Source organism: Mobula birostris, chromosome 7, assembly GCF_030028105.1.
Source record: "Mobula birostris isolate sMobBir1 chromosome 7, sMobBir1.hap1, whole genome shotgun sequence".
Lineage (NCBI taxonomy): Eukaryota > Metazoa > Chordata > Chondrichthyes > Myliobatiformes > Myliobatidae > Mobula > Mobula birostris.
This window is the reverse complement of record NC_092376.1, coordinates 54,235,195-54,259,758: the sequence shown is the minus strand read 5'-3', so window position 1 is coordinate 54,259,758 and position 24,564 is coordinate 54,235,195. Positions and strand designations below refer to the sequence as shown.

Sequence of the window (24,564 nt, the reverse complement as noted above, 5' to 3'; positions counted from 1 at the left end):
CAATAGTAATGAGGTAGCAATCATTCAGGGTAAAAAGTTAAAGGATGAATAAAGTGGATTTCTTAGATCCTCAGGCACCATAGTCCTCAGCCCTTGTTTGTATTTTCCAAAGCCAAATGTAGAATTTTGTATCAGTAGCATCATACACTGAACGTTGTTTGACATGTGCGCACATGTCCAGAAGCCTCTATGTATCGATAAGTTCGGTGCATGGATATCCAAGCAATGGTCTTGTCTCACTCTCTTCCACAGAAGAACCTTTGAACAACCAGTTTAAGTATACTTAAACTTATTGCTCAGCAGATTATAAATGAAATACTTGAATTTTGAGTACATCTGAGTTAATTAAATTTTCATGCAACAAGTATCCACTACTTGCATGGAGTTAAGTCCATTCCTCTATGACTTGCTGTTTATTTACATGTTGAAGCTGTAATATTTAATGTGTTGATGTTGCTTGATTTTATTTTCTTACAACCAAAAGAGTAGTCTAGCACTTTAGATTTATCATAGATTGTTCCTATTAAAGAAAAATGATTTTAAAAATTTGACAATAATAATCCTTGATGTAATCAAGCATAAGCTTGAATGTCAAGCTAATAATTGAGTTTTATTTGTTCAAGATACTGGAATTTACCAAAAAAAATTTGAAGTTCTCCTGTTGGTGTGTTACCATATTTACGAAACCAGTCACTTGTTAAATTAAAATTGAAATGTTCTAATAAGAAAATGCATCTTAAGTATCCTAGGAAGTTTTAACTTGCCCTTGTAATTTTCAGCAATTTAGCACAGTATAAGTGTGTCCAATATTTTGCATGTAATGTACTTTGTGCAGTGAGCTTTACACATTTTGATTGCTGGATATCTGACTCAAGATTCATTATTTATCTTTAGGACACGGTAATAAATATCAGCGAACATAATTCAAATATCAAACCATCGATTGAAGGTATGATTATAAGTTTCTTACTGTTCTGTTAGGTGAAAATAGTAACTGGGCAATTTGAAAAATTGTAGGATGCTCTGGTAATCAGTGTATTTTTATAATAGTGTCTGAATGTTTGAAAACTCTTGTATACTTGAGCTTTAGGGAGCATTCGTATGAATCTAAAAACAGATTTGGAATGCAGGTTGGGCATCTGGAAAAATATTCATTCAACATTATAGTTTGCAAATGACAGTAATATTGGTGGAGTTGTGGGTAGTGTAGGGGGTTGTCAAGGATATACCTGACTATAGATCAGTTACAAATATGACAGAAAAATGGTAGATGGAGTTTAATGCAAGTGTGAAGTTTTGTACTTTGGGAGGTCAAATGTAAGGAGAAGGTATGCAGTTAATGGCAAGACCCTTAACAGTATTGATATACAGAGGGATCTTTGTGTTCAAGTCCATAGCTACCTGTAAATAGTTACTCAAGTAGATGGGGGTGGTAAATAAGGCATAGAGCATATTTGTCTTCATTGGTTGAGGCATTGAGTGTAAGTGTAAGAGAAGTCATGTTGCAGCTATGTGATACTTTAATTTAGCCACACGTGGAATGTTGTGTACAATTCTAGTCATCCCATTACAGAAGGATGAGGCTTTGGAAGTGATTTATTTTATTTGTTTGTTTACTTCTAGGCGTACAATGCGGAATAGGCCCTTCCGGTCCTATGAGCCATGCTGCCCAGCAATTCCCTCATTTTAATCGTAGCCTAATCATGGGACAATTTACAATGACCAATTAATCTACTTCTCCTGTCCCTAGTGATGACACAAAGATCATCGCAGAGGCTCAGTAATCTCCTCCCTCACTTCCCACTGTAGCCTGGGGTATATCTTATCCGGTCCCGGTGGTTTATCTAGCTTAATGCCTTTCAAAAGCTCCAGCAGATCTTCTTTCTTAATGTCTGTATGCTCAAGCGTTTCAGTCTGCTGTAAGTCATCTCCATAATTGCCAAGGTCTTTTTCTATGGTGAATACTGAAGCAAAGTATATTAAGTACCTCCACTACCTCCTCTGACTCCATGCACACGTTTCCACTATCACACCTGATTGGTCCTCTTCTCACACAGATCAACCTCTTGCTCTTCACATACTTACAGAATGCCTTGGGGTTTTCCCTAATCCTGCTCACCGAGACCTTCTCATGGTCCCTTCTGGCTCTCCTAATTCCATTCCTAAGCTCTTCCTAGCAACCTTGTAATTTTCTAGAGCTCTAACAGTACCTAGTTTCTTGAACCTTTCATAAGACTTTCTTTTCTTCTTAACTAGATTTTCTACATCCTTTGTAAACCATGGTTCTTTAACCCTACCATCCTTTCCCAGCCTCAATGGAACACACCTATGCAGAACACCATGCAAATGTTCCCTGAACATTTGCCACATTTCTGCTGTGCATTTCCCTGAGAACATCTACTCCCAATTTATGCTTCCAGGTTCCTGCCCAATAGATAATATTTCCCCCCACCCCAATTAAATGTTTTCCAAATTGTCTGCACTTATCTCTCTCCAGCGCTATGGTGAAGGAGATAGAGTTCTGGTCACTACCTCCAAAATGCTCTCCCATTGAGAGATCCAACACCTGACCAGGTTCATTTCCCAATACTGGATCAAATACAACCTCTCCTCTCATTGGCTTATCTACATATTGCGTCAGGAAACCTTCCTGAACACACCTAACAAACTCCACCCCATCTAAACCCCTTGCGCTAAGGAGATGCCATTCAATATTAGGAAAGTTTAAAATCTCTCATCACAACAACTTTTGATGTCCTTACTAATCAAAACCTATCAACCTGTGTTTTAAATGCACCTAATGACTTTGCCTCTACAGCTGTCTGTGGCAATGAATTTCACAGATTCCTTGCCCTGTGGCAAAAGAAATTCTGCCTCACCCCTGTTGTAATGGTACCTTCTTCTGTTTTGCAGCTCTGACCTTTGGCCCAAGACTAACCCACCCACCATTGAAAATTTCCAGCTTTCCAACTCATTCTATATAAGCTTTACAATATTTGATAGGTCTCAATGAGAACCCCTCCCCACCATTTCTTCTGATCTCCAGGGATTACAGGCCTAGAACCATCAAACACTTTCATAAGTTTAACCTTCATTCCTGGGATCATTCTTGTAAACCTGTTGTGGACCCTCTCCAATGCCAGCACCTCCTTTTTTTTATGTATGGGGCCCATACTCCAAATGTAGTCTGACCAATGCCTTATAAAGTTACACTCTCAACACGCTGGAGGAACTCAGCAGGTCGGGCAGCATCAGTGGGAAAGATCGGTCGACGTTTCGGGCCGGAACCCTTCGTCAGGACTGTAGGGGGAAGGGGCAGAGGCCCTATAAAGAAGGTGGGGGGAGGGTGGGAAGGAGAAGACTGGTAGGTTCCTTATAAAGTTTCTGCACTACATCCTTGTTTTTATAGTCTAGTCCTCTGGAAATGAATACTGACATGGTTTTGCCTTCCTTACTGCCAACTCAAACTGCAAGTTAACCTTTAAGCCCAATTTATACTTCTGCGTCAAGTGTACGTCGTAGGTACTGTGTACCCTACGCTGTAGGGTGGCGTGCACCTCCCCAAAAAAGTAACTTGTGCGTCGTGGCGATGCAGACCGCAACAACTGTGATTGGTCTGCTTGCATCGCATTTCCTCCTACGCATTTCCGGTTGCTTTTCTCCGCCATGTCTGTACACTGATGCAAAATAAATGGTTGGAGATGATGAACCAAATTGTCAAATCTACCTGCCAACATCTGAAAATATTTGAAATGCATTTCCTCGTCCATGTCTCTCACGAAGAAACTCAGCACAGTGGCATAGAAACCCCACCGCCAACTAGCGTTTTGGTGGTGAATCTATACGCCTATTATTTCTTCAGAGAATTCCAACAGATTTATCCGGCAAGATTTCTCCTTAATGAAACTATGTTGATCCTTTTATTCTATAGTGTGCCTCCATGTACCCCAAAACCTCATCCTTAATAATGGACTGTAATGTCTTCCCAATTGCTGAAGTCAGGCTAACTGGAAAATAATTTCCTGTATTTGCCTTCCTTCCTTCCTTCTTAAAGAGTGAAGTGACATTTGCGATTTTCCAGTCTTCTGGATCCATTCCAAAATCTAGAGATTCTTGAAAGATCATTACTATTGCCTTCAGACTCTTCAGCTACCTCTTTCAGAACCCTGAGGTGTAAGTCCTATCTGTCCAGGTGACTTGCCTACCTTTACACCTTTCAGCTTCCCAAGCACTTTCTGTTTAGTAATAGTGACAACACTCGCTTCTACCCCCAACACTCTTGAATTTCTGGCATGATGTGGATGTCTTCGACAGTGAAGACTGACTCGATATACTTATTCAGTTTGTCTGCCATTTCTTTGTCCCCCATTACCACTTCTCCAGCATCATTTCCAGTGATGGATGTCCATGCTTTCCTCTTTTTCACTCTTTACACATCTGAAAAAAACTCAAGTTATCTACTTTTATATTAATATCAAGCTTACCTTCATATTTTATTTTTTTCTTATTGCTTTTTTAGTGCCTTTTTGTTTCCCATTAATTTTTGCTATACTGTATACCATCTCTTTCACTTTTATGCTGTTTTTGCTCCCCTTATCAGCCACTGTTGCCTCATCCTTTAGTATGCTTCTTTGGGATGAACTGATCCTGCGTCTTTCAAATTACTGCCAGAAACACCAGATATTGCTGCTCTATTGTCATCCCTGATTTCTTCCAATCAACTTTGGCCAGCTCCTCTTTCGTGCCTGTGCAGTTGCTTTACTCAACTGTAATACCAACTTTAGCTTCTCCATCTCAAACTGCAGGGTAAATTGTATCATATTATGATCACTGCCTCCTAACAGTTCATAGCTTAAGCTCTCTAATGAAATCTGATTCATTACATAACACCTTTCCCCTAGAGGGCTCAACCACAAGCTACTCTACAAAGTCTTTCACTTAGCATCCAGTACCAACCTGATTTTCTCAATCTGCCTGCATATTGAACTCCTCGATTGCCCATTTTACATGTCTTTTCTGTCTTTCATTGTGCTTTCTACCCCCATCTTGGCTACTGTTTGGAGGCCTGAATACAGTTTCCATGAGGGTTTTTTTTATCCTTGCAGATTCTTAACTCTACCCACAAGAATTCTGCACTTTCTGATTGTATGAAACATCTTTCTCAGCATTTCATTTCACTTTTTTGCTGACAAACTCACCCCAGACCCTCTGCCCTTTTGCCTGTCCTTGTCCTTTGAAATAAGCCAGATAGGCACCTACACCTTAACGCAACCCAATTAGTTCTTCAACTCCTGTTAAGTAAAATTTCCATCTTTGGCCATACAGACAAATTAGATCACTACTGCTAAGAAGCTTGTGGTGGTGGAGGATTTATTTTTGCTTTTCACTCCAAATTTGAGGAAAAGCCTTTTACCTCTGGAAGAAATATTTTTCTCCTTCAAAAACATCATTTTAAAGTTTCCCTTGATCTATAAACTAACTAAATAAAATAAACTAAAGTTGTGTTTATGCAACCTTTTGCCACACAATCAATCAGCATATAACATTTGTGATAGTTACTTGGGTATGAGCAAATCCCACTATAGAGGAGATTGCGGTCCTAGAAAACCATCCATATCACAATTTTCTGTAATGTGAAACCCTATTTTCCACTGAATCCTGTGATATATGGTGATGTGTTCCTATAAGATGTTTTTTCTTCCAAAGGTAATGGGTAGCATCTGTAGTTGAAGACGCAAGTAACTCAGATGCAGTAGGAAGTCCAACAGCTTCAGTTATTGTACAAAGTTTTCTCCAGCAATCATTCTTTGTAAAAACGTTAGGTTTTAAATCCAGTGAAATTCCTTTATGCCTTTGTTTAGGTTTACAACTTGCACCTAAACTTGCTGTCTTTGCAAATCATATGGAAAACACTTGGAGAATTTAAAATAAAGTGCTGGTAGCAAAGTTTCTGGCACTTAAAAAGAAATCACATTATCTGCGTATATATAAAGAAATGCAGGTTGGATGGAAAAATTCGTATTTTTTTGCATTTTGTTTATTTTTTATTGACTTTAATCACACACAGATTCCAAAAGAAGTTTTGTTCTATATTTTTTTATAAGGATGAATTTCTATAATCTGAGTAACCATAACATGAGTGTTGCCTGTATTCTTATTTCAGATTTGAGTCATTTTTCTAACTTAAGTAAGAATTCATAGCCATCTGTGTGATTAAGCATTCTTGGTAACCCAAGATAGTTCTGTCCTTCATTTAGGTGTTCTAGAAATAATAACAGAAGAAAGATGTGGACCTACTATGAAGTCACCAACATCTGGGCTGACCTGCAGTGAAAGGAAGCACTACAACAAATTATTACAAAATCTATATAAAACAATAAAGCGCCATTCTGCATGGTAAGATTGAAAACCTATAAAAGTGTGTTTAAGTCAATTGCATCTACTTATAAGTGCGTTCGAATAATCTTCTTTTAACAATATTAAAGGGAAAACACTTCCTTTCTGTTTAGAATTTGACAATATCAAAGAAAATTGCACGTTAACAAGGAAATCAGTGTCTTGAGGATAAAGTGGGAAGTTAAAAGTATTCATGTCAGTATGATTGCATGTAAAAAGAAAATGGAATTTAAAAAAAATTAATAAAGTCAGCTTGAGTGAAAAAATGGTAGTAGTTAAATTGGATTCTCCTTCACATTCTCTCTCCTCTTTCCCCATCCTTGTGCTGTCTACGCCCACTCTGCTAGTGTTTTTCATTCTTCTCACAGGCTTACCAAGCCTCCATGTGGAAGCTCACCTAGTGTCCAGGTGCCCCTTATATGCCTGCACTGCTCCTACCACCTATACCCTTTCCTCAAGGACATTCTTTTTCCCATTGTCCTGCATTTATGTATATATGTAACTTCCTATGTGTTCTATTTGTCTGTCAGCATCTAGAAGAGGGTACTGAGCCACGATGGGGACTTTGACCCAGAGGGGAGGAATTGCATCTCGTGCATTTCCACACAGTAGAACATAGAACAATGCAGCATGATATGGGCCGTTCGGTCCATTATGTTGTGCATAGCAATATAAGCCATGATCTAACCCTCCCCTTCTACACAGCCCATAGCCCTCCTTTTTTTTTACATCCATATACCTATCTAAGAGACTTTTATATGTCCCTATTGTGTCACCTCCAACAATGCATTCCAGGCACCCATTATGTAAATAAAACACCAAAAGAACTACCTTTGATATTTCCCTTTATTTTTCCGCCACTCACCTTAAATAGGTTCATTTACTTTTGGCCATTATCACCCTAGAGAAAAAGATGCTAGCTGTCCACTCTGTCTATGTCTCTCGTAATCTTGTACATCTCTATCAAGTTGCCTCTCATCCTCTGTTTCTCCAAAGAGAAAAATACTAGCTTGCTCAATGTTTCCTCATAAGACTTTTTTATAATCCAGGCAGTATACTGATAAATCTCTGTAACCTCTATAAAGATTTCACATCCTTCCTATAATGAGACAACTAGGACTGAACACAATACTTTAAATGTGGTCTAACTATAGTTTTATAGAGCTACAACATTATCTCGTGGCACTTCAACTTGATCCCTTTACTAATGAAGACCAGTACGCCATACCCCTTAATTACCCTATCAACATGTGCAGCAACGTTGAGGTATCTGTGGACTTGGACGCCAAGATCCTACTGTTGCTCCATACTGCAATGAATCTCACCATTTAACCTGGTACTCCGCCTTCAGGTTCAATTTTCTGCAGTGTATCACTTCACATTTTTCCATATTGAACTCCATCTGCTTTTCTGCCCAACTCTGCATCCTGTCAATATTCTGTTATAACCTGTGTCAACCTTCTACACATCCGTAACACCTCCAGTCTTCCTGTCATCTGCAAACTTACTAACCCATCCTTGTACTTCACAAAGATCAGGGGTCCCAGAACAGATACTTGTAGAACACCTCTAGTCACCGATCTCCAGTCAGAAATTGATCCATCTACTAATATTCACTGCCTTCTGTGGACAAGCCAATTCAAAATCTACACAACCGGGTTTCTGTGGATCCCCTGATTTTTTCTGGTGAGCTTACCATGTGGAACCTTGTTAATTGCTTTACTAAAATCCACATATACTAACAAAGAAGGGGAGAGAACTGAATCTGGGGACTAGATCAGAAGAAACACAATGTCCCAGTAATCTGCAAATCTGAAAAAGTTACTTTACTCTTTCAGAAATGGTATGCATTAGCTCTTTTCTCATTGCTTATTGTGATCTCAAAAATGAGGGTAAGGTTCTATTTGCTGTCTTGAGAAGTGAGCCCTTCTGAATTGCTATAGTTCTTCTGATGGTGCTACCACAATGGATTTGGTTATGGAACAGCAGATACATGTAGAAAACTCCTTTAATAATGTTATGTTAACAATTTTAGTTATACTTTAATTTTAACAAAAATAAATTTGAAGCATGTCTTTCATGTTCAGATTGTTCCAAGTTATTTCAATACTTGTGAATCTTAGTTGTATTTTGCAGACAAACAACTTTGACTACTCAATTATCCATTTTTGGGTAATAAACCTAAGAAAATAGATATCCTTCGCAGAGAGAAGATTATTTGCAAATTTTAACTTCAATTTTAAACAATTTTATGTTTTTTTTAAATCATAAGTGTTGATGATAATGATTATCATTGCTTCAATGAAGAGCTAGAGGGATATTTGAGTGAGGAAGAATTCTCAGCCTATGAGAAACAAAACAGTGGAACACAAGTTTACACTGAAACTGGTAAGTATTAATGAATGTTGAGCTGCTTTTACTGTTGGATATATTGTAATATAATGCAATTTGCTTACAGTATAATCTGGTAAGGAGATAAAAACAACATGTTTTCAGCTGGAGGAAATGGATTATAAACAAATTAGTGTTTGAGATTTTTTTCCTTTTGCAGTTGAACGTTGATGTGGTGTGCTAGGGCTTTGATTTATCAGGTTTTCTACTAATTGCCAATAGCTTGGTATGGGATCTGAACCTTTATAAAAACAGTTATAGAAAAGCACGGCCTCACAAATTCATTCAGAGTCTTCCTCAACCAGAAGCTCTGGATGAACCTGCTGAGGACCAGATCAGATGTATTCCGGTCTAGTGACTAAGTAAGGAACAAGATGTCAAGATACAATCTTCAGAAAGCCATCTCGCGGGCGAAGCGGCAATTTCAGACAAACTTAAATCACTGAAGGATGCACAATATCTATGGTAATGCTATTACCTCTTACAGAGTGAAACCAAGCAAGGTAGGTGACAACATGGCTTCACTTCCAGATGAGCTCAGTGCCTTCTATGCTCGCTTTGCCATTCAAAACGTGCAGGAACCTTCACGAGCACCAACAGCCTCTGATGACCCTGTGATTTCAGTTTCTGAGGCCACAATAAGAGCTTCCTTCAGGAGGGTGAAGCCACGGAAAACATCTGGCCCAGATAGGGTACCTGGCCGAGCTCTAAAGACCTGTGCTGATCAACTGGCTGGAATGAGAATGGATATTTTTAACTTCTCTCTGAAGTAGCCACCTGCTTCCAGCAGTTTTTAATTATACTAGTGCTTAAGAAGAACATGATAACCTGTTTCATTGACCATCATCCAGTAGCTCTTGTATACACTGTGATGAAGGGCTTTGAGAGGTTGATGTTGGAAATATCAACTCCTGTCTAATGGGTGACTTGGATCTGCTCCAATTTGCCTACCAGTACAACAGGTCCACAGCAGATGCCATTTAATTGCCTTTTCACTCAACCCTGGAACAACTAGACAGTGAAGATGCATACATTAGGATGCTCTTTATTGACTGCAGGTCTGCATTCAAAACTATCATCCCCTCAAAACTAATCAATAAGCTTCAAGACCTTGGCCTCAATACCCCCTTATACAATTGCATCTTCAATTTCCTCACTTGCAGACACCAGTCAGTTTGGATTAGGAACAACACCTACACAAATTCCATCAGCACAGGTGCACCTCAAGGCTGTGTGTTTAGCCCCATGCTTTGCTTACTTTATAGTGAGGCTAAGCTCAGGTCCAATGCCATATTTAGGTTTGCTGACGATGCCATTGTTATCAGCCAAATCAAAGGTTTTGACGAATCACCATGTAGGAGAGAGATTGAAAATGTGGCTGGGTGATGCCACAACAGCAACCTCTCACTCAATGGCAGCAAGACCAAGGAGCTAATTATTAACTTCAGAAGGAAGAAACCTAAGGTCCATGAGCCATTTCTCTTCAGGGGATCAGAGGTGGAGAGGGTCAGCAATTTTAAATTCTATGGTGTTATCATTTCAGAGATCTGTCCTGGGCCCAGCACTTAAGTGCAATTACAAAGAAAGCACAATAGCACCCCTACTTCCTTTGAAATTTCAAGATTCGGCATGATTAGATTAGATTATGAGGACATGCAGTCCTCTTTTATTGTCATTTAGTAATGCATGCATTAAGAAATGATACAATGTTTCTCCAGAATGATATCACAGAAACACAAGACAAACTGACTGGAAAAACTGACAAAAACCACATAATTGTAACATATAGTTACAACAGTGCAAAGCAATACCGTAATTTGATAAAGAACAGACCATGGGCATGGTAAAAAGTCTCAAAGTCTCTCGAAAGTCCCATCGTCTCAAGCAGACGGTGAATCTCTAGTGCCGCAAACTTGTTGATGCAGCATCCTGGAAGCATCCGACCACAGTCCGACTCTGAGTTCGCCCGAAAACTCTGAGCTCTCCGACACTGAGCACCACCTCTGCCGAGCGCTTCGACCCCGGCCCCGGCAACAGGCAATAGGCAAAGCCGAGGATTTGGGGCCTTCCCCTCTGGAGATTCTCGATCGCACAGTAGCAGCAGCAGCAAAGCGGGCATTTCAGAAGTTTCTCCAGGTGTTCCTCCGTGCTTCTCATGGCTGTCTCCATCAAATCAGGATTGTGCACTGCCCCTAGTTAACACATACGATATCATTCGGAACGGCCACACGCGCTGCGTCGCGCTGCCATCTTCTCCTCCCTCCTTTGACAAACTTCTGTAGATGAGTGGTGGTACTGCTTGCATCACAGCCTGCTATGGAAACACCAATGCCCTTGAATGGAAAATCCTACAACAAGTAGTAGATACGGCCCAGTCCATTATTGGTAAAGCCCTCCCCACCGTTGAGCATATCAACATGGAGCACTGTCACAGGAAAGCAGCATCCATCATCAGGATCCTTGCCACACAGGCCATGCTCCCTTCTCGCTGCTGCCATCAAGAAGAATGTACAATAACCTCAGGACCCACACCACCAGGTTCTGGAACAGTAATTACCACTCAACCATCAGGCTCTTGAACCAGTGGGAATAACTTCACTGAACTTCACTTGCCCCATCACTGAACCTATGGACTCACTTTCAAGGAATCTTCATCTCAAGTTCTCAATATTTATTGATTATTTATCATTATTATTTTTCATTTTGTATTTGCACAGTTTGTTGCCTTTTGCACATTGTTTTTCTTTTATCCATCATGTTGTGTGTGGTCTTTCATTAATTCTAATATGTTTTTTGGATTTACTGAATATGCCCATAAGAAAACAAATCTCTTGGTGGTATATGGTGAAATGTATGTATTTTGATAATAAATATACTTTGAGCCTGGTCCAATCACCCAAGATTAATGTATTCTGTAGTTTTGCTATAATTCCACCTCCAAAAGTACAAGTAACTGAGTATTACACATTTAACATTGTTGTTTGGAAACTTAGCTCCAATCTATTTTCAGTGTTAAACAATGCTTTTTTCTGGAATAAAATTAGAAAACGCAATTTCCAGTTAGCTTTTTCAATATAATTTCCAAAATTTTGTTGGATACCTCCTGGCATGAATCACTCTCGGAATGTATGGGATGATTTAAAAAAAAAAAAAAAAAAAAAAAAAAAAATCCTTTGCAGTGTTCATTTTGGTGCACTGGAGGGATACATTGTTTTTGTTTCCTGTGAGTGCCTGTCTATGCATAATAATAGACTAAGACAACTGTGCTACTCCAAAGAGCGCTGTATGAGGTCGTTCTTACCCTCGGCCATTAAGTTCTATAATGCATCAACCTATAGCTGGGAAAGTGATGACTCCCTCCTGTTAGACTGTTTATGGTAACTTTATTTTTTATTCTTTCTACTTCTGTTCTAATATTTGTATCTGTGCACTTGTAATGCTACTGTGCTGGGAAGTCTGCAGATATGTTATTTGCTTATCTTTCATTTTTACAATTCTTTGAACTTTGATTTCAGCCAAATATATTTTTTTTTTCACAATAGGTTTTTTGAGCTTATTGAGCAGCTAAATTTAAAATATGTTGTCATTCAGTATATTGGATGTTTGTGCTCCTAGACTTTCTACATCTCTAAAAGAGAATGTACTTTATGACTTCAATTGGCCCAAAACGTTGACTATACTCTTTTCCATAGATGCTGCTTGGCCTGCTGAGTTCCTCCAGCATCTTGTATGTGTTGCTTAGATTTACCATCCATTTTTCTTTGCTTTTAAGAAGCTAGCAGTAAGTGGCATACCTGAACTTCAGTACTTGGGCTATTAGATAGAAAAGATAATGAACAATCAATGATATATCTCCAGACTAGGGTGGTGTGTGCCTGCCTTGGTGGGAACTATAAGTGATTGATATTCCCTGAAGTGTGTTGCTCATTGACCCTAAAAGCGTCAAAGTACCTGGTCGTTTTCATTTTCCTTGAGCCTGAGGCATAGAAGGTAGCAAAAGAGTCTTAGTTTAGTCTAAGAACCTTGATTGACCGTTGGCAAGAACTATCTTTCCAAAAGACTGAAGCGGATGAATGAAGTTGTATGTGCAGGCAGAAAAATGTGTTTGTATGAAAGCAAAATGAAGGCACCACGTTTGCATACAAGTTGCAAGAGAAAGCTTTTACTTTTTCAATTTGTAACAATGTGCAAAACAAGTTCCTTGCCTCACCAAAGAATTTTCACCTTGTTTTTATTTTTAGATGTTACCTTGCCTTCAGGCTTAGCTTCCAGCAATTTTCCATCAGCAGTAATTCATGTAAATGACAGTATTACAGAGTTAAAGAATGGAAACCTTTCAGAATCTTGGGAAAATCCCTGTCTTTTACCAGTTGAAATAGAACAAATTCATAATGAGCTAACATCCATCTGGCAACACTTACAGGTAAGTTTACAGTGCAATAATAGCACAGTCCATGATTGTTAAAGTTAGTTTCAAAAGTCAATTTAATGGTCATAACTGCAAAAAAAAACAGAGCACTAAGTATTTCTTGATCAAGCACTAACCTTTAAAGGAAGCCAACTTTTTCATTTTTCTGTTTCAATTCATTATTTTTAATATACTGACAAACCTGCTGAAATTATACTTTCTTGGGCTTCTTTTAATTGATCACAATGCATGTTCCTGAACATGAAAGAAAGCAATGAATACTGCTGCTACCAGCTGAATTTTTAAATGGGTTATGAAGCAATGTGCACTGCGTACTTTCATTACTGTTGCATACTAACTTGTATTGATATGAATTGTAGAGGCTGTAATTGCATTTGAGAAAACTGCTTGAAGTACAAATTTAGGAACAAATCTGGTCAGATGAAATCAAAATGTCTTGATCAATATCTCTTCAAATTGACTGGTGGCTGGCATTTGATAAGAGCATTGCAAGTAAAGGGAGGTACAGATGATGTACACACATGGAGGTACAGATGATATGCAAACATGAGCCAGGTTCTACCATTCAATCAGATTGTTGCTGGTATTTCACAAGTCACTTTCTTGATGAATTTCCATATCCTTTCATTCCAAAATCAATTTATGTTCAACCATTGAAAATTTATGTCCTCTTATAGTATAATATTTCAAAGATTTATACTTTTATAGAGTGTGGAACTTTCTACTCATTTCGCATGTAAACAGCTCACACCTTAGTCTGACACTCAACTATAGTTCTCGCTCCTTACCCTGAGTCCACACTTCATTGTTCTAGACTCTGCCGCTAAAGAAAGGTTGTTCAGAATCTTGAGTATTTCAGAGACCCATTATCCTTCTAAGCTTCATTAAATCTAGGCAATTCTATTAACTTAAACTGAATTGACTTTATTACATCCTTCATATACACGAGTAAAATTTTTACATTACATCTCTATCTAAATGTGCAATTTATAGTAATTTATAATAAATGGTGTGTACAACAGGACAGTAACAAGATGGTTAAATATGAACAGTCAATATAACATAGAAAAACAGTTGTGTCAGCATGAATTAAGCAGTCTGATGGCCTGGTGGAAGAAGCTGTCCTGGAGCCTGTTGGTCCTGGCTTTTATGCTGCGGTACCGTTTCCTGGATGGTCGCAGCTAGAACAGTGTGTGGTTGGGGTGACCTGGGTCTCCAATGATCCTTTGGGCCCTGTTTACACACCTGTCTTTGTAAATGTCCTGAATAGTGGGAAGTTCACATCTACAGATGCGCTGGGCTGTCCGCACCACTCTCTGCAGAGTCCTGCGATTGAGGGAAGTACAGTTCCTGTACCAGGCAGTGATGCAGCCAGTCAGGAGGCTTCCAATTGTGCCCCTATAGAAGTTCTTAGGATTTTGGGGCCCACACCAAACTTCTTCAACTGTCTGAGGTGAAAGAGGCACTGTTGTGCCTTTTTCACCACACAGTCAGTATGTATAGATCATGTGAGATCCTCGGTGATGTTTATGCTGAGGAACTTAAAGCTGTTCAACCTCTCAACCCCAGGTCCATTGATGTCAATAGGGGTTAGCCTGTCTCCATTCCTCCTGTAATCCACAACCAGCTCCTTTGTTTTTGCGACAATGAGGGAGAGGTTGTTTTCTTGACACCAGTGTGTCAGGTTGATGACTTCTCTGTAGGCTGCCTCTTTATTATTTGAGATTAGATCAATCAGAGTAGTGTTGTCAGCAAATTTAATTAGCAGATTGGAGCTGTGGATGGCAACATAGTCATGGGTATACAGAGAGTAAAGGATGGGAGCTTAGTACGCAGCCCTGAGGGGCAGAGGTGAGGGAGCCCACTCTTACCACCTGCTTGCAATCTGACAGGAAGTCCAGGATCCAGCTGCACAAGACAGGGTGAAGGCCGAGGTCTCAGCTTCTTGTCGAGCTTGGAGGGAATTATGGTGTTGAATGCTGAACTGTAGTCCAAGAACAGCATTCTCACATAAGTATCCTTCTTCTCCAGGTGTGAAAGGACAGTGTGTAGAGCTGTGGCTATTGCGTCATCTGTCGATTGGTTATGTCGGTAGGTGAATTGTAGGGGGTCCAGTTTGGGTGGTAGCAAGCTGCAGATGTAGTCCTTGACCAGCCTCTCAAAGCATTTGCTTATTATTGAGGTGAGTGCAACAGGACGCCAGTCGTTCAGACATGTTACCTTGGTCTTTTTCGGTACCGGAGCAATGATGGATGTTTTGAAGCAGAGGGCACTCTACACTGGGAGAGGGAGAGATTAAAAATGTCTGTAAACACACCAGCAAGTTGTGCTGCACACATCCTGAGATTAAATGACATCTGTCTTTTTTTACTTCTATTTTCAAACTATCAGCTGCTATTAAAAACGTAACTAATATTAAAATAGAATGATTATTGTAAGTGGATTGTTAGGGAATGAGTGATCAAACAGACAGATATATTAACTCCCTGGACTCACAACATCAATAATTGCAGAAAACTCTGAAAAATTTAGAAACTAATGTGCCAGATTTTTGCTCTTTTCATCCCCACCTTACAAACATGCTTCTCTCTTCCAATGGATTTCAAGAATCTGTTAGTGAACCAAATCCTACATTTCAAACCATAGCGCTCCCAAACTTCAGATTCCTTCACCACTGTGGTGCTAACCACGCAAGATTTATTTTCATTTTGCAAACTTCCACTTATTCCCATTGTTCAAGCACTATGGCATGACACACTTGCTAAATCCTGAGTTCAGCCAGCTAAGCTCCTTTGTATTGCTATGTTCAGATTACTTGCCTCCAATTGTTATATGTTGTAAACCAACTGTGGATCTTTTTTTCTAATTATTAGATTATATATTGAAAATTACAGGCTTAAATATTAAAATATACTGCAAAGAAATACCCAAGTTACTTTGTTAAACGATAGCAATTCTTCAGATTGTATTCTTTAACTTCGCCAATAATCAAAAGATTAATGGCACTTTTTAAAGTTTAAGTTCAAAGTAAATTTATTATCAAAATACATATGTCACCACATACGTACAACCCCAAGGTTTGTTTTCTTGTGGGCATACTTGATAAATCTAATAGCCATAATAGAATCAATGAAAATCACATCCAACAGGGCAGGTAACCCAGTGTGTAAAAGACAACAACCTATGCAAATACAAAAGGAAATAGAAGTAAAAATAAATAAATAAACAATAACTATCAAGAACATGAAATGAAGTTTCCTTACAAGTGAGTACATAGATTGTGGGAGTAGTTCAGTGACGGGGCAAGTGAAGTTGTCCTCTCTGGTTCAAGAGCCTGATGGTTGAAGGGTAATAACTGTTTTTGAACCTGTTGGTGAGTGTCCTAAGGCTTCTGTACCACCTTCCTGATGGAAGCAGTGAGAAGAGAGCATGGGTGCTGCGGGTCTCTGATGATGGATGCTGCTTTCCTGTGACAATGCTCTATGTAGATGTGATCAATGGTGGGGAGGAGGTTACCTGTGATGGACTGAGCCATATCCACCATTTTCTATAAGATTTTCTGTTCAAGGGCATTGATGTTTCCATACCAAGCTGTGATGCAGCCAGTCAATATACTCTCCACACACATCTATAGAAGTTTATCAAAGTTTTAGATAGCGTGTTGAATCTTCGCAAACTCCTAATGAAGTCGAGGTGCTGCCGTACTTTATTTGTAATTGCCTTTCCATGCTGGGACCAGGACAGGTCCTCTGAAATGATAACACCAAAGAATTTAAAGTTGTGATCCTCTCCACCTCTGATTCCCCCGATAAGGACTGGATCATGGATCTCCAATTTCCTCCTCCTGAAGTCCACAATCAGCACTTTGGTCTTCCTGACATTGAGTAAGAAGGTGTTGTGGCACAATTCAGCCAGATTTTCAATTTCCCTCCTATACACTGATTCATCACCACGGTTGTTCAGCCAGTGACAGTGAGGTCATCAGCAAACTTTCTTTTCTTTATCAATCTTTTTATTAATTTAAAAAAAACACATATATACAAACAAGAGGATTATCTCAAATATCTATATCGATAACAATACATGTAAAAGGTAAAATAAACATTATCAAGATCATACATAGTATTAATCTAATAGTATATAATAAAATATAAGATAATCAGTTCTCCTCTTATCATTTTATAAAAAGAAAAAAAAGATGAAGGAACTTTTATAGTTTTTATATGTATAAAAAACCACAATTCTCTATAAACAAAAACAAAAAATAATAAAAAAAGGAAAAAAAAAAGGGGACTGGGCAGCCCATATTGAGAGTAAAAGCAAGAAAAAAAAAACTTTCTGATCAAATCCAAAGTTTCGAGAAAGTAACTGGAAGAGCAATAAATCAAACCATATGAAAATATTGAGTAAAAGGTCGCCAGGTTTCTTCAAATCTAAAGGGTGTATCAAATATTTAACTTATTTTCTCTAAACTTAGACAGGACATAATGGAAGAAAGCCAATAAAAAACAGTAGGTGGATTAGAGTCCTTCCATTTAAGCAAAATGGCTCTCCTAGCCAATAAAGTTTGTAAAAGCTATCATCCGTTGAGCAGAAACAGGAACAAATCCTGCTTCCGGTGAAATGATCCCAAAAATTGCTGTAAATAAATTTGGTTGCAGGTCCAAATTCAAAACTTTTGATGAAGTTTTAAGGACATCTTTCCAAAAATTATCTATCTTGATACAAGACCAAAACATATGAGTTAAAGTAGCCACCTCAATATTACATCTGTCGCAAATAGGATTAATATTGGGAAAAATACAGGCTAATTTATCCTTTGACTTGGGGGGGGGGGTTTAATCACGACTGGAATAGAGGTGATCAGTAAACTATAAGTCACTTATCAGTGGCTAATACACTCAATTTCGTTTCTAAAAGGGTTTATCTAACGAATTTAATATTAAACCCACAGCATATATTTTCCTCATGTGAATATAGTGATGTCAATTATAAGTCATAAGGGGGTTCCTTGTATCTAGTCTATTCTGCAATTTAGTTTTCATTGCACTCATTGCAGAAAACTCCGCTTCGCAGAAATGATGTTGGAAATGGAAGCAACGTTTTCAGTGCTTTCGTGGCTATCTCAGGATATTCAGCCTTGACTTTGATCCAGAATGCCGGCAGAGATGTTACGTCAAACATACCGTCATTTGCAAGTTCGAGGAGTTGATCTTCTTCCCGCGCTGACATGGATGATTCACCGGGGGCATTCACAAATGGGTCACGGACCCATTCCTTTGCACGTCTTGGGTCATTTGCGGTTGGGAAATAACGCTCAAATTCTGTCGACAGCGAAGATTAGTGTTCGTGCACCAGCTGTGAGAAGAACAGTGCAGCCTCAGTCTCTCCCAAATTCCCAGCTAATGTTGGGAACATGTCAGATATGCCCCCTGTCCACTCGCCATCCCCACAGTTCCAGTTTGGCTGTGAAAGCAGATACTTTATCTGCCAACTTGAAGACAGTTGCCCTTCTCCCCTGAAGTGATAAATTGAGTTCATTGAGCAGGTTGAAGGTGTCACACAGATAAGCGAGTTTTGCTATCCATTCCTCGTCACTGAAGTGTGCTGCCAGTGGTGACTTTTTTCTTGAACAAATCTCTGTAGCTGCTCTCTTATCTCAAAAACCCTGGCTGGGGCTGTCCCCTTGATAGCCACCTGACCTCGGTGTGTAAGAGAAGGCGTTTGTGCTCTGCATCCATTTCCTCGCAAAGCTGCTCAAACAGATGTGAGTTAAGGGCTTTTACTTTGATGTGATTGATAACTTCAACAACACACTCAATATGCTGTTAAGATCAGGTGACATTTTTCGGCTAGCCAGCATTTCCCTGTGTGTGGCACAGTGTGCAGACTGGCATTCAGGAGCAACCTCTTTGACTCGGGTAGTGAAACCAGACTCATTAAGCCGTTCCAACAGATGTGCTTCAATGTCCTCCACTATGTCATCGATTCTCCTTGAAACTGTGGTAGCTGAAAGAGAAACCTGTGCCATCTTGTTAGCTGCAGCTTCTTCCAACAGTTAACGGCACATGTCCTTGGCAGCAGGCAGAATCAGTTCTTCACTAACAGTGAAAGGCTTCTTAGCCTTAGCAATACGGCTAGCCACTAAGTACGACGCGCTCAGACCAGCAGCATTTGTGGAGGTGGTGGTTCTTAGCACTTGTTTCTGTCCCGCTTGCTCACGTTTTTTTCCGTTCAAAAAACTTAACAGTTTTGTCTTTAAGTGCAGGGTGCTTGGACTCAAGGTGCTGAAGCAGTTTTGAGGGCTTCATTGCCTCATTAGACAGCTTGTCTCCACATATCACACACAGGGGGCTTGGAGCGTGTGAGTCACCGGTTGCAATAAAGCTATATTTTTTGTACGACTCGTCGTACTTTCTGTTGTAGGAAGCTTTCTCTTTTTTTTTACAGTCTCGGCCTCAGTTGTCTCTGCGTTATCATTATCGTTAGGCCTTTTATGTCCCCTACCATCTCTTCCAAAGAAACTCTCAAGCGACGTTTGTTTTTCACTCATCGAGTAGTTGCAGGTTAATGACCGACTGATGAACTTGTGTGCGTTCAAGTTCAACAGTGGGCGTGACAGGGAATGAGGAAAGGTGCAGTTGACTCATATCGTTTCCTCGCAGCCCGGTAGCACATGCTTCGCGGCCCGGTGGTTAGGGACCACTGCACTAGCTGAGTGAAAGACATTAAACAATCCCCCATAAAATTTTAAAAAGTTATTATTCCTTTGGTTTTCCAAATTAAAAAGGTCTGATTGGAAATTAATGGTTTAAAAAATATTAAGATAGATTTTACTAGAAAGAAGAAAGTTATTAAACTCAAAAAATCTACGAAACTGAAACCAAATTCTTAATGTATGTTTAATAATGGGATTGAGGTCTCGACTACCAATCTTAGAAAGCAAAACAGGAAGAGAAGCTCCCAGTAAAGAGGCCAAAGAATACCCCTTCACCGAGTCTTTCTCCAAATCCACCCCTAAAGGACAGTCATGTATGTCTGAATAATGAATCCAAAATGAAATATATCGAATATTAATTGCCCAGTAATACATTCTAAAATTTGGCAAAGCCATACCACCATGTTTTTTTAATTTCTGCAATAGAGGTTTACTTAATCTAGGATTTTTATTATTCCACATATAAGATAAAATTTTAGAGTCTATTCTATCAAAAAACAGTTCGGGAACAAAGGAAGGGATTGCTTGAAATACATATAAGAACTTCGGTAGCACTATCATTTTAATAGCATTAATTTGACCAATTAATGATAATGTCATAGGAGACCATTCAGAAAGTATTTGTTGCGTGTATTCAATTAATGGAAGAAAGTTATACTTGTACAGGTTCTTAAAATTTTTGGTAATTTTAATACCAAGATAAGTAAAGTTATTTTTAGCAATGCTGAAAGGAATTTGATCATATTGATCCAAGTAGTTATTAATACAAAATAAATCACTTTTGTGCAAATTTAATTTATATCCAGAAAAGCTACTAAATTCAGAAAATATAGATAACATAGAAGGAATAGATTTCTTAGGATCTGAAATATAAACTACCAAGTCATCTGCATACAACGAAACCTTATGCACTTTATCTCCTCTCTTAATACCTTGAACATTGTTGGAGTCCGGAAAGGCAATAGCAAGAGGTTCTAAAGCCAGATTGAATAACAGTGGACTAAGAGGACAGCCCTGCCAGGTACCTCTGTATAGCCTAAAATAAGGAGATTTTTGATTGTTATAATTGCCGCCATAGAAGCTTGATAGTTCAACTTAATCCAGGAAATAAAACCTGGACCAAAATTAAATCTTTCTAAAACTTCGAATAAATAGGGCCACTCTACCCTATCAAAGGCTTTCCCTGCATCAAGGGAAACAACACATTCGGATTCTTTAGATGGAGAGGAATGAATAATGTTCAATAATCTCTGAATATTAAAATATGAGTATCTATTCTTAATAAATCCTTAGAAATAACCTTAGGTAAAATATTCTCGAGCCTGTTAGCCAAAATCTTAGAAAGAATTTTAGAATCCACATTTAGTAAGGAAATTGGTCTGTAAGAGGCACGTTCAGATAAATCTTTTTATTTTTTGGGAATTACTGAAATTGATGCCTCTTAGAAAGTTTTTGGAAGAGTCCTAGAGGATATAGAATCAGTGAAAATTTGGCATAAATGAGGTGTAAGTATTTCAGTAAAAGTCTTAAAAAAATTCTACTGTAAATCCATCCGGTCCTGGAGCTTTACCTGATTGAAAAAAGGATATAGCCCTTGCTATTTCCTCACGTTTAATAGGTGCCTCTAATGTATTCATGTCTTGAATAGAAATTTTGGGTATATTCAATCTTTGCAAGAATCTATTCATAAAAGTAGTATTGTCTGGAAAATTAGATTTATAAAGGTTAAGAGTAAAAATCCAGAAATACCTTATTAATTTCCTGATAATCTGATGTTTCAGTTCTATCAGTTCTTCATATTTTCAAAATCTGCCTTCTAGCCATAGATGCTTTAAGTTGACTGGCCAACAATTTACCTGACTTATCCCCATGTATATAAAATTGACTTTTAGATTTCAAAAGTTGCTGCTTAATGGGAAAAGTCAGAAGCAGGTATAGATCTTCACTGGGTGTTACTGAATAAACTTTATCTATTTCTTCAATGCTGTTAGTAATCACTAAAAGTTCCGCTTTAGTTTTCCTTAAAGCTACTGAATATGAGATTATCTGCCCCCTAAGGAAAGATTTCATCGCATCCCAAATACCCAAATTTGACATATCCTCAGTTGTATTTAATTCAAAAAAATAGAGAAATTTGCTCTTTAATAAAACTTACAAATGCTGAATCATGCAGGAGTGTAGCATTAAATCTCCACTGAGATGCATTCTGTATATTATCAGGGAACTTCAGTATTAGTTTCGTGGGCACATAATCCGACAACGCAATAGCGTCATATGCACAGTCAGCAACAAAAGGCACCAGTCGCGTGTCCAACAAAAAATAATCAATTCTTGAATATTTATGATGTATATGTGGAACAAAAAGAAAAATCCTTATCTTTAGGATGGAGAAATCTCCAAATATCGACTAGGCCGTATTCTAGTAAGAAAAAATTAATACAGATCACAGCCTTATTAGGAAGCCATGGATTGGTTGATGATCTATCAATCGAAGGATTGAGACAACAGTTAAAGTGACTGCCCATGATCAATTTATATTTATTTAAATTCAGCAAAGCAGAAAATAACTTCTTAAAAAATTACATTAGGTGCATACACACACACCAAAGCCATCTTTTGATCACATAACAAACCAGTAACAGTTAAGTATCTTCTAATTGAATCAGTGACAGTACTAAGATGTACAAAAGGGATTTTAAAATTAATAAAAATAGATACCTCTCTAATTTTAGTTACTGATGAAGAGTGAAACTGAGAGCCCCTCCAAAATTAAAAAAAAAACGGTTTTCATCCTCCTTACGGATCTGGGTCTCTTGCGCAAAAATAATATAAGCTTGAAGTGTTTTTAATTTCTTAAAGATCTTTCTATGCTTAATAGGTTGGTTCAAGCCATTCAGGTTCCAAGAGATTATATTAATTTTATTAACATCCATAATAAGGCTTTAATTTAAGATTTAATTTAAAATAGGTTAGTGCGCCGGCACAGACCACACCCGCAGGGAAGAACAAATTACGGATTTGATCAGAGAGAAAAAAAACAAGATGGTTGATAGGAAAACCTCTCAGGACTGCCCAGTCGAAAAAACCTAAACTAATAACCCCCCCCCTCCCCCCCCCAAAAGCCCGAAAACCATCCAATAGGCGGACAGCATGCTAAACTATAATCCCTTAACCCTGGTCTCCAAGAAGGAGACTCTTTTTAAAAAAAAAAAGTTATGCGCTAACACCACTGACTAAAGACACAACAACACATACATGAAGAAATAAACAAATTCCAAATATTTTGATATTATGTCTAACAGAGGTTAAAACGTAGTTAACAGCAGCCATCTTAAATTCATTTAATAAAAGTTGATCATATATTCAAAAAAGATAGATCCAACCAAATAATATGTTGTGACTAGTGTTAAAGTATTGCAAATCCTAAAGGAAAAAATAAAACAGCCAAAACGATGTCTGGGCAGTCATAAAATGCAGATTGAACTTTCAACGATCCAGCAACAAATGACTCCCAGCTGAGGATTAAGTGTTTAAGTTGCTTGTAAGACAGAATTAAACTCCTTTATAAATTTCCAAGCCCCTTCTAGGGAGTCAAATCGTTTTGGGTGGGCGTTAAACGGGGAAGTTCTCAAACGAGCTGGATAACGCAAAGAGGGACGACAATTCTTCTTATAAAGTTCAGCCATCACTTCCGGATATTTAATTCTTTCTGCATAAACCTCTGGGGCAAAATCTTAAACTCTACTCCATTATAAATTAGCTTCCCCAGCTTCCTAGCATCTCGAAGAAAAGCTTCTTTAGTAGTAAAGTAATGCAAACATGGAATCACAGGGCGAAGTTTCAACTCAACGGAAGGCTTTGGGCGGAGGATTCAGTGAGCTCTGTCTATCATCGGAGGAGCTTCAAGTATCTCACTAAAAAGTGTGTATAGCATATTCACGGAAAACTTTAGTGGCTCACCGGTTTCCGTATTTTCAGGCAAACCCAGTATGCGTAAGTTCATCCTACGACTTCTGCTTTCCAGATCCATCGTTTTCTTCTTAACTCTTAATAATTCTGAAGAAATCTCAACAATTTTCTTTTCCATAGTAGATATCTTTAATTCTTGTTCATTAATCACTTGATTCACTGTCTCCTGTTCTCTTCCGATTCTATTAGTGTCCTTTTTAAGCATCTGATATTGAAATTCCAGATTCCTCAAAGATTCCTGGACCAGCAGAAATGGTTTTTTCAAGCCTTTCATTAGCATTCGTCACTTTATCAATCTTGGTGTCCACCATTCCGATCTTGGTATTAATATCTTGCATCAAAGAAAACATTCTTTCTGAAGTAGAGACTTCCTCTGACTCCTTTGTTTGTTCAGCCTTGGGAGCAATTTTGCCACCTCTTAATTCGATTCCAGTTCGGGTTCCAGCCATTGTAATTAAATTGTAAATCCTTCACTAAAAGTAATAAATCTTCAAAGTTTAAACAAAACTAACAGTGGAAAGTAAGTTGTAAAAGGAAGGAGTAGCGCCAACACGCGTCTTACTCCATGGGCTGCTGAAAGCCCAGTTTGGCAAAAGAATAAATCAGGGAAGGTAGTGCACCCATGGCTGACAAGGGAAATTAGGGATAGTATCAATTCCAA

At 38.5% G+C, this 24,564-nt stretch overlaps 1 protein-coding gene across 6 annotated transcripts in view; it reads left to right on the top strand.

The window, feature by feature from the left end:
• The window catches only part of LOC140200207 (coiled-coil domain-containing protein 138-like), a 73,948-nt gene that overhangs the window by 8,187 nt on the left and 41,197 nt on the right, over nucleotides 1-24,564 (top strand). For all 6 annotated transcript variants that reach the window (XR_011886575.1, XM_072263177.1, XM_072263178.1 and 3 more), the window contains exons 2-5: nucleotides 895-949; nucleotides 6,258-6,396; nucleotides 8,669-8,784; nucleotides 13,029-13,210. Coding sequence is in view for 5 of the 6 variants with exons in the window: in XM_072263177.1 (XP_072119278.1) it covers nucleotides 895-949; nucleotides 6,258-6,396; nucleotides 8,669-8,784; nucleotides 13,029-13,210 (492 nt within the window). In the remaining variant the exon portion in view is untranslated. The remainder of the gene's footprint in view (nucleotides 1-894; nucleotides 950-6,257; nucleotides 6,397-8,668; nucleotides 8,785-13,028; nucleotides 13,211-24,564) is intronic.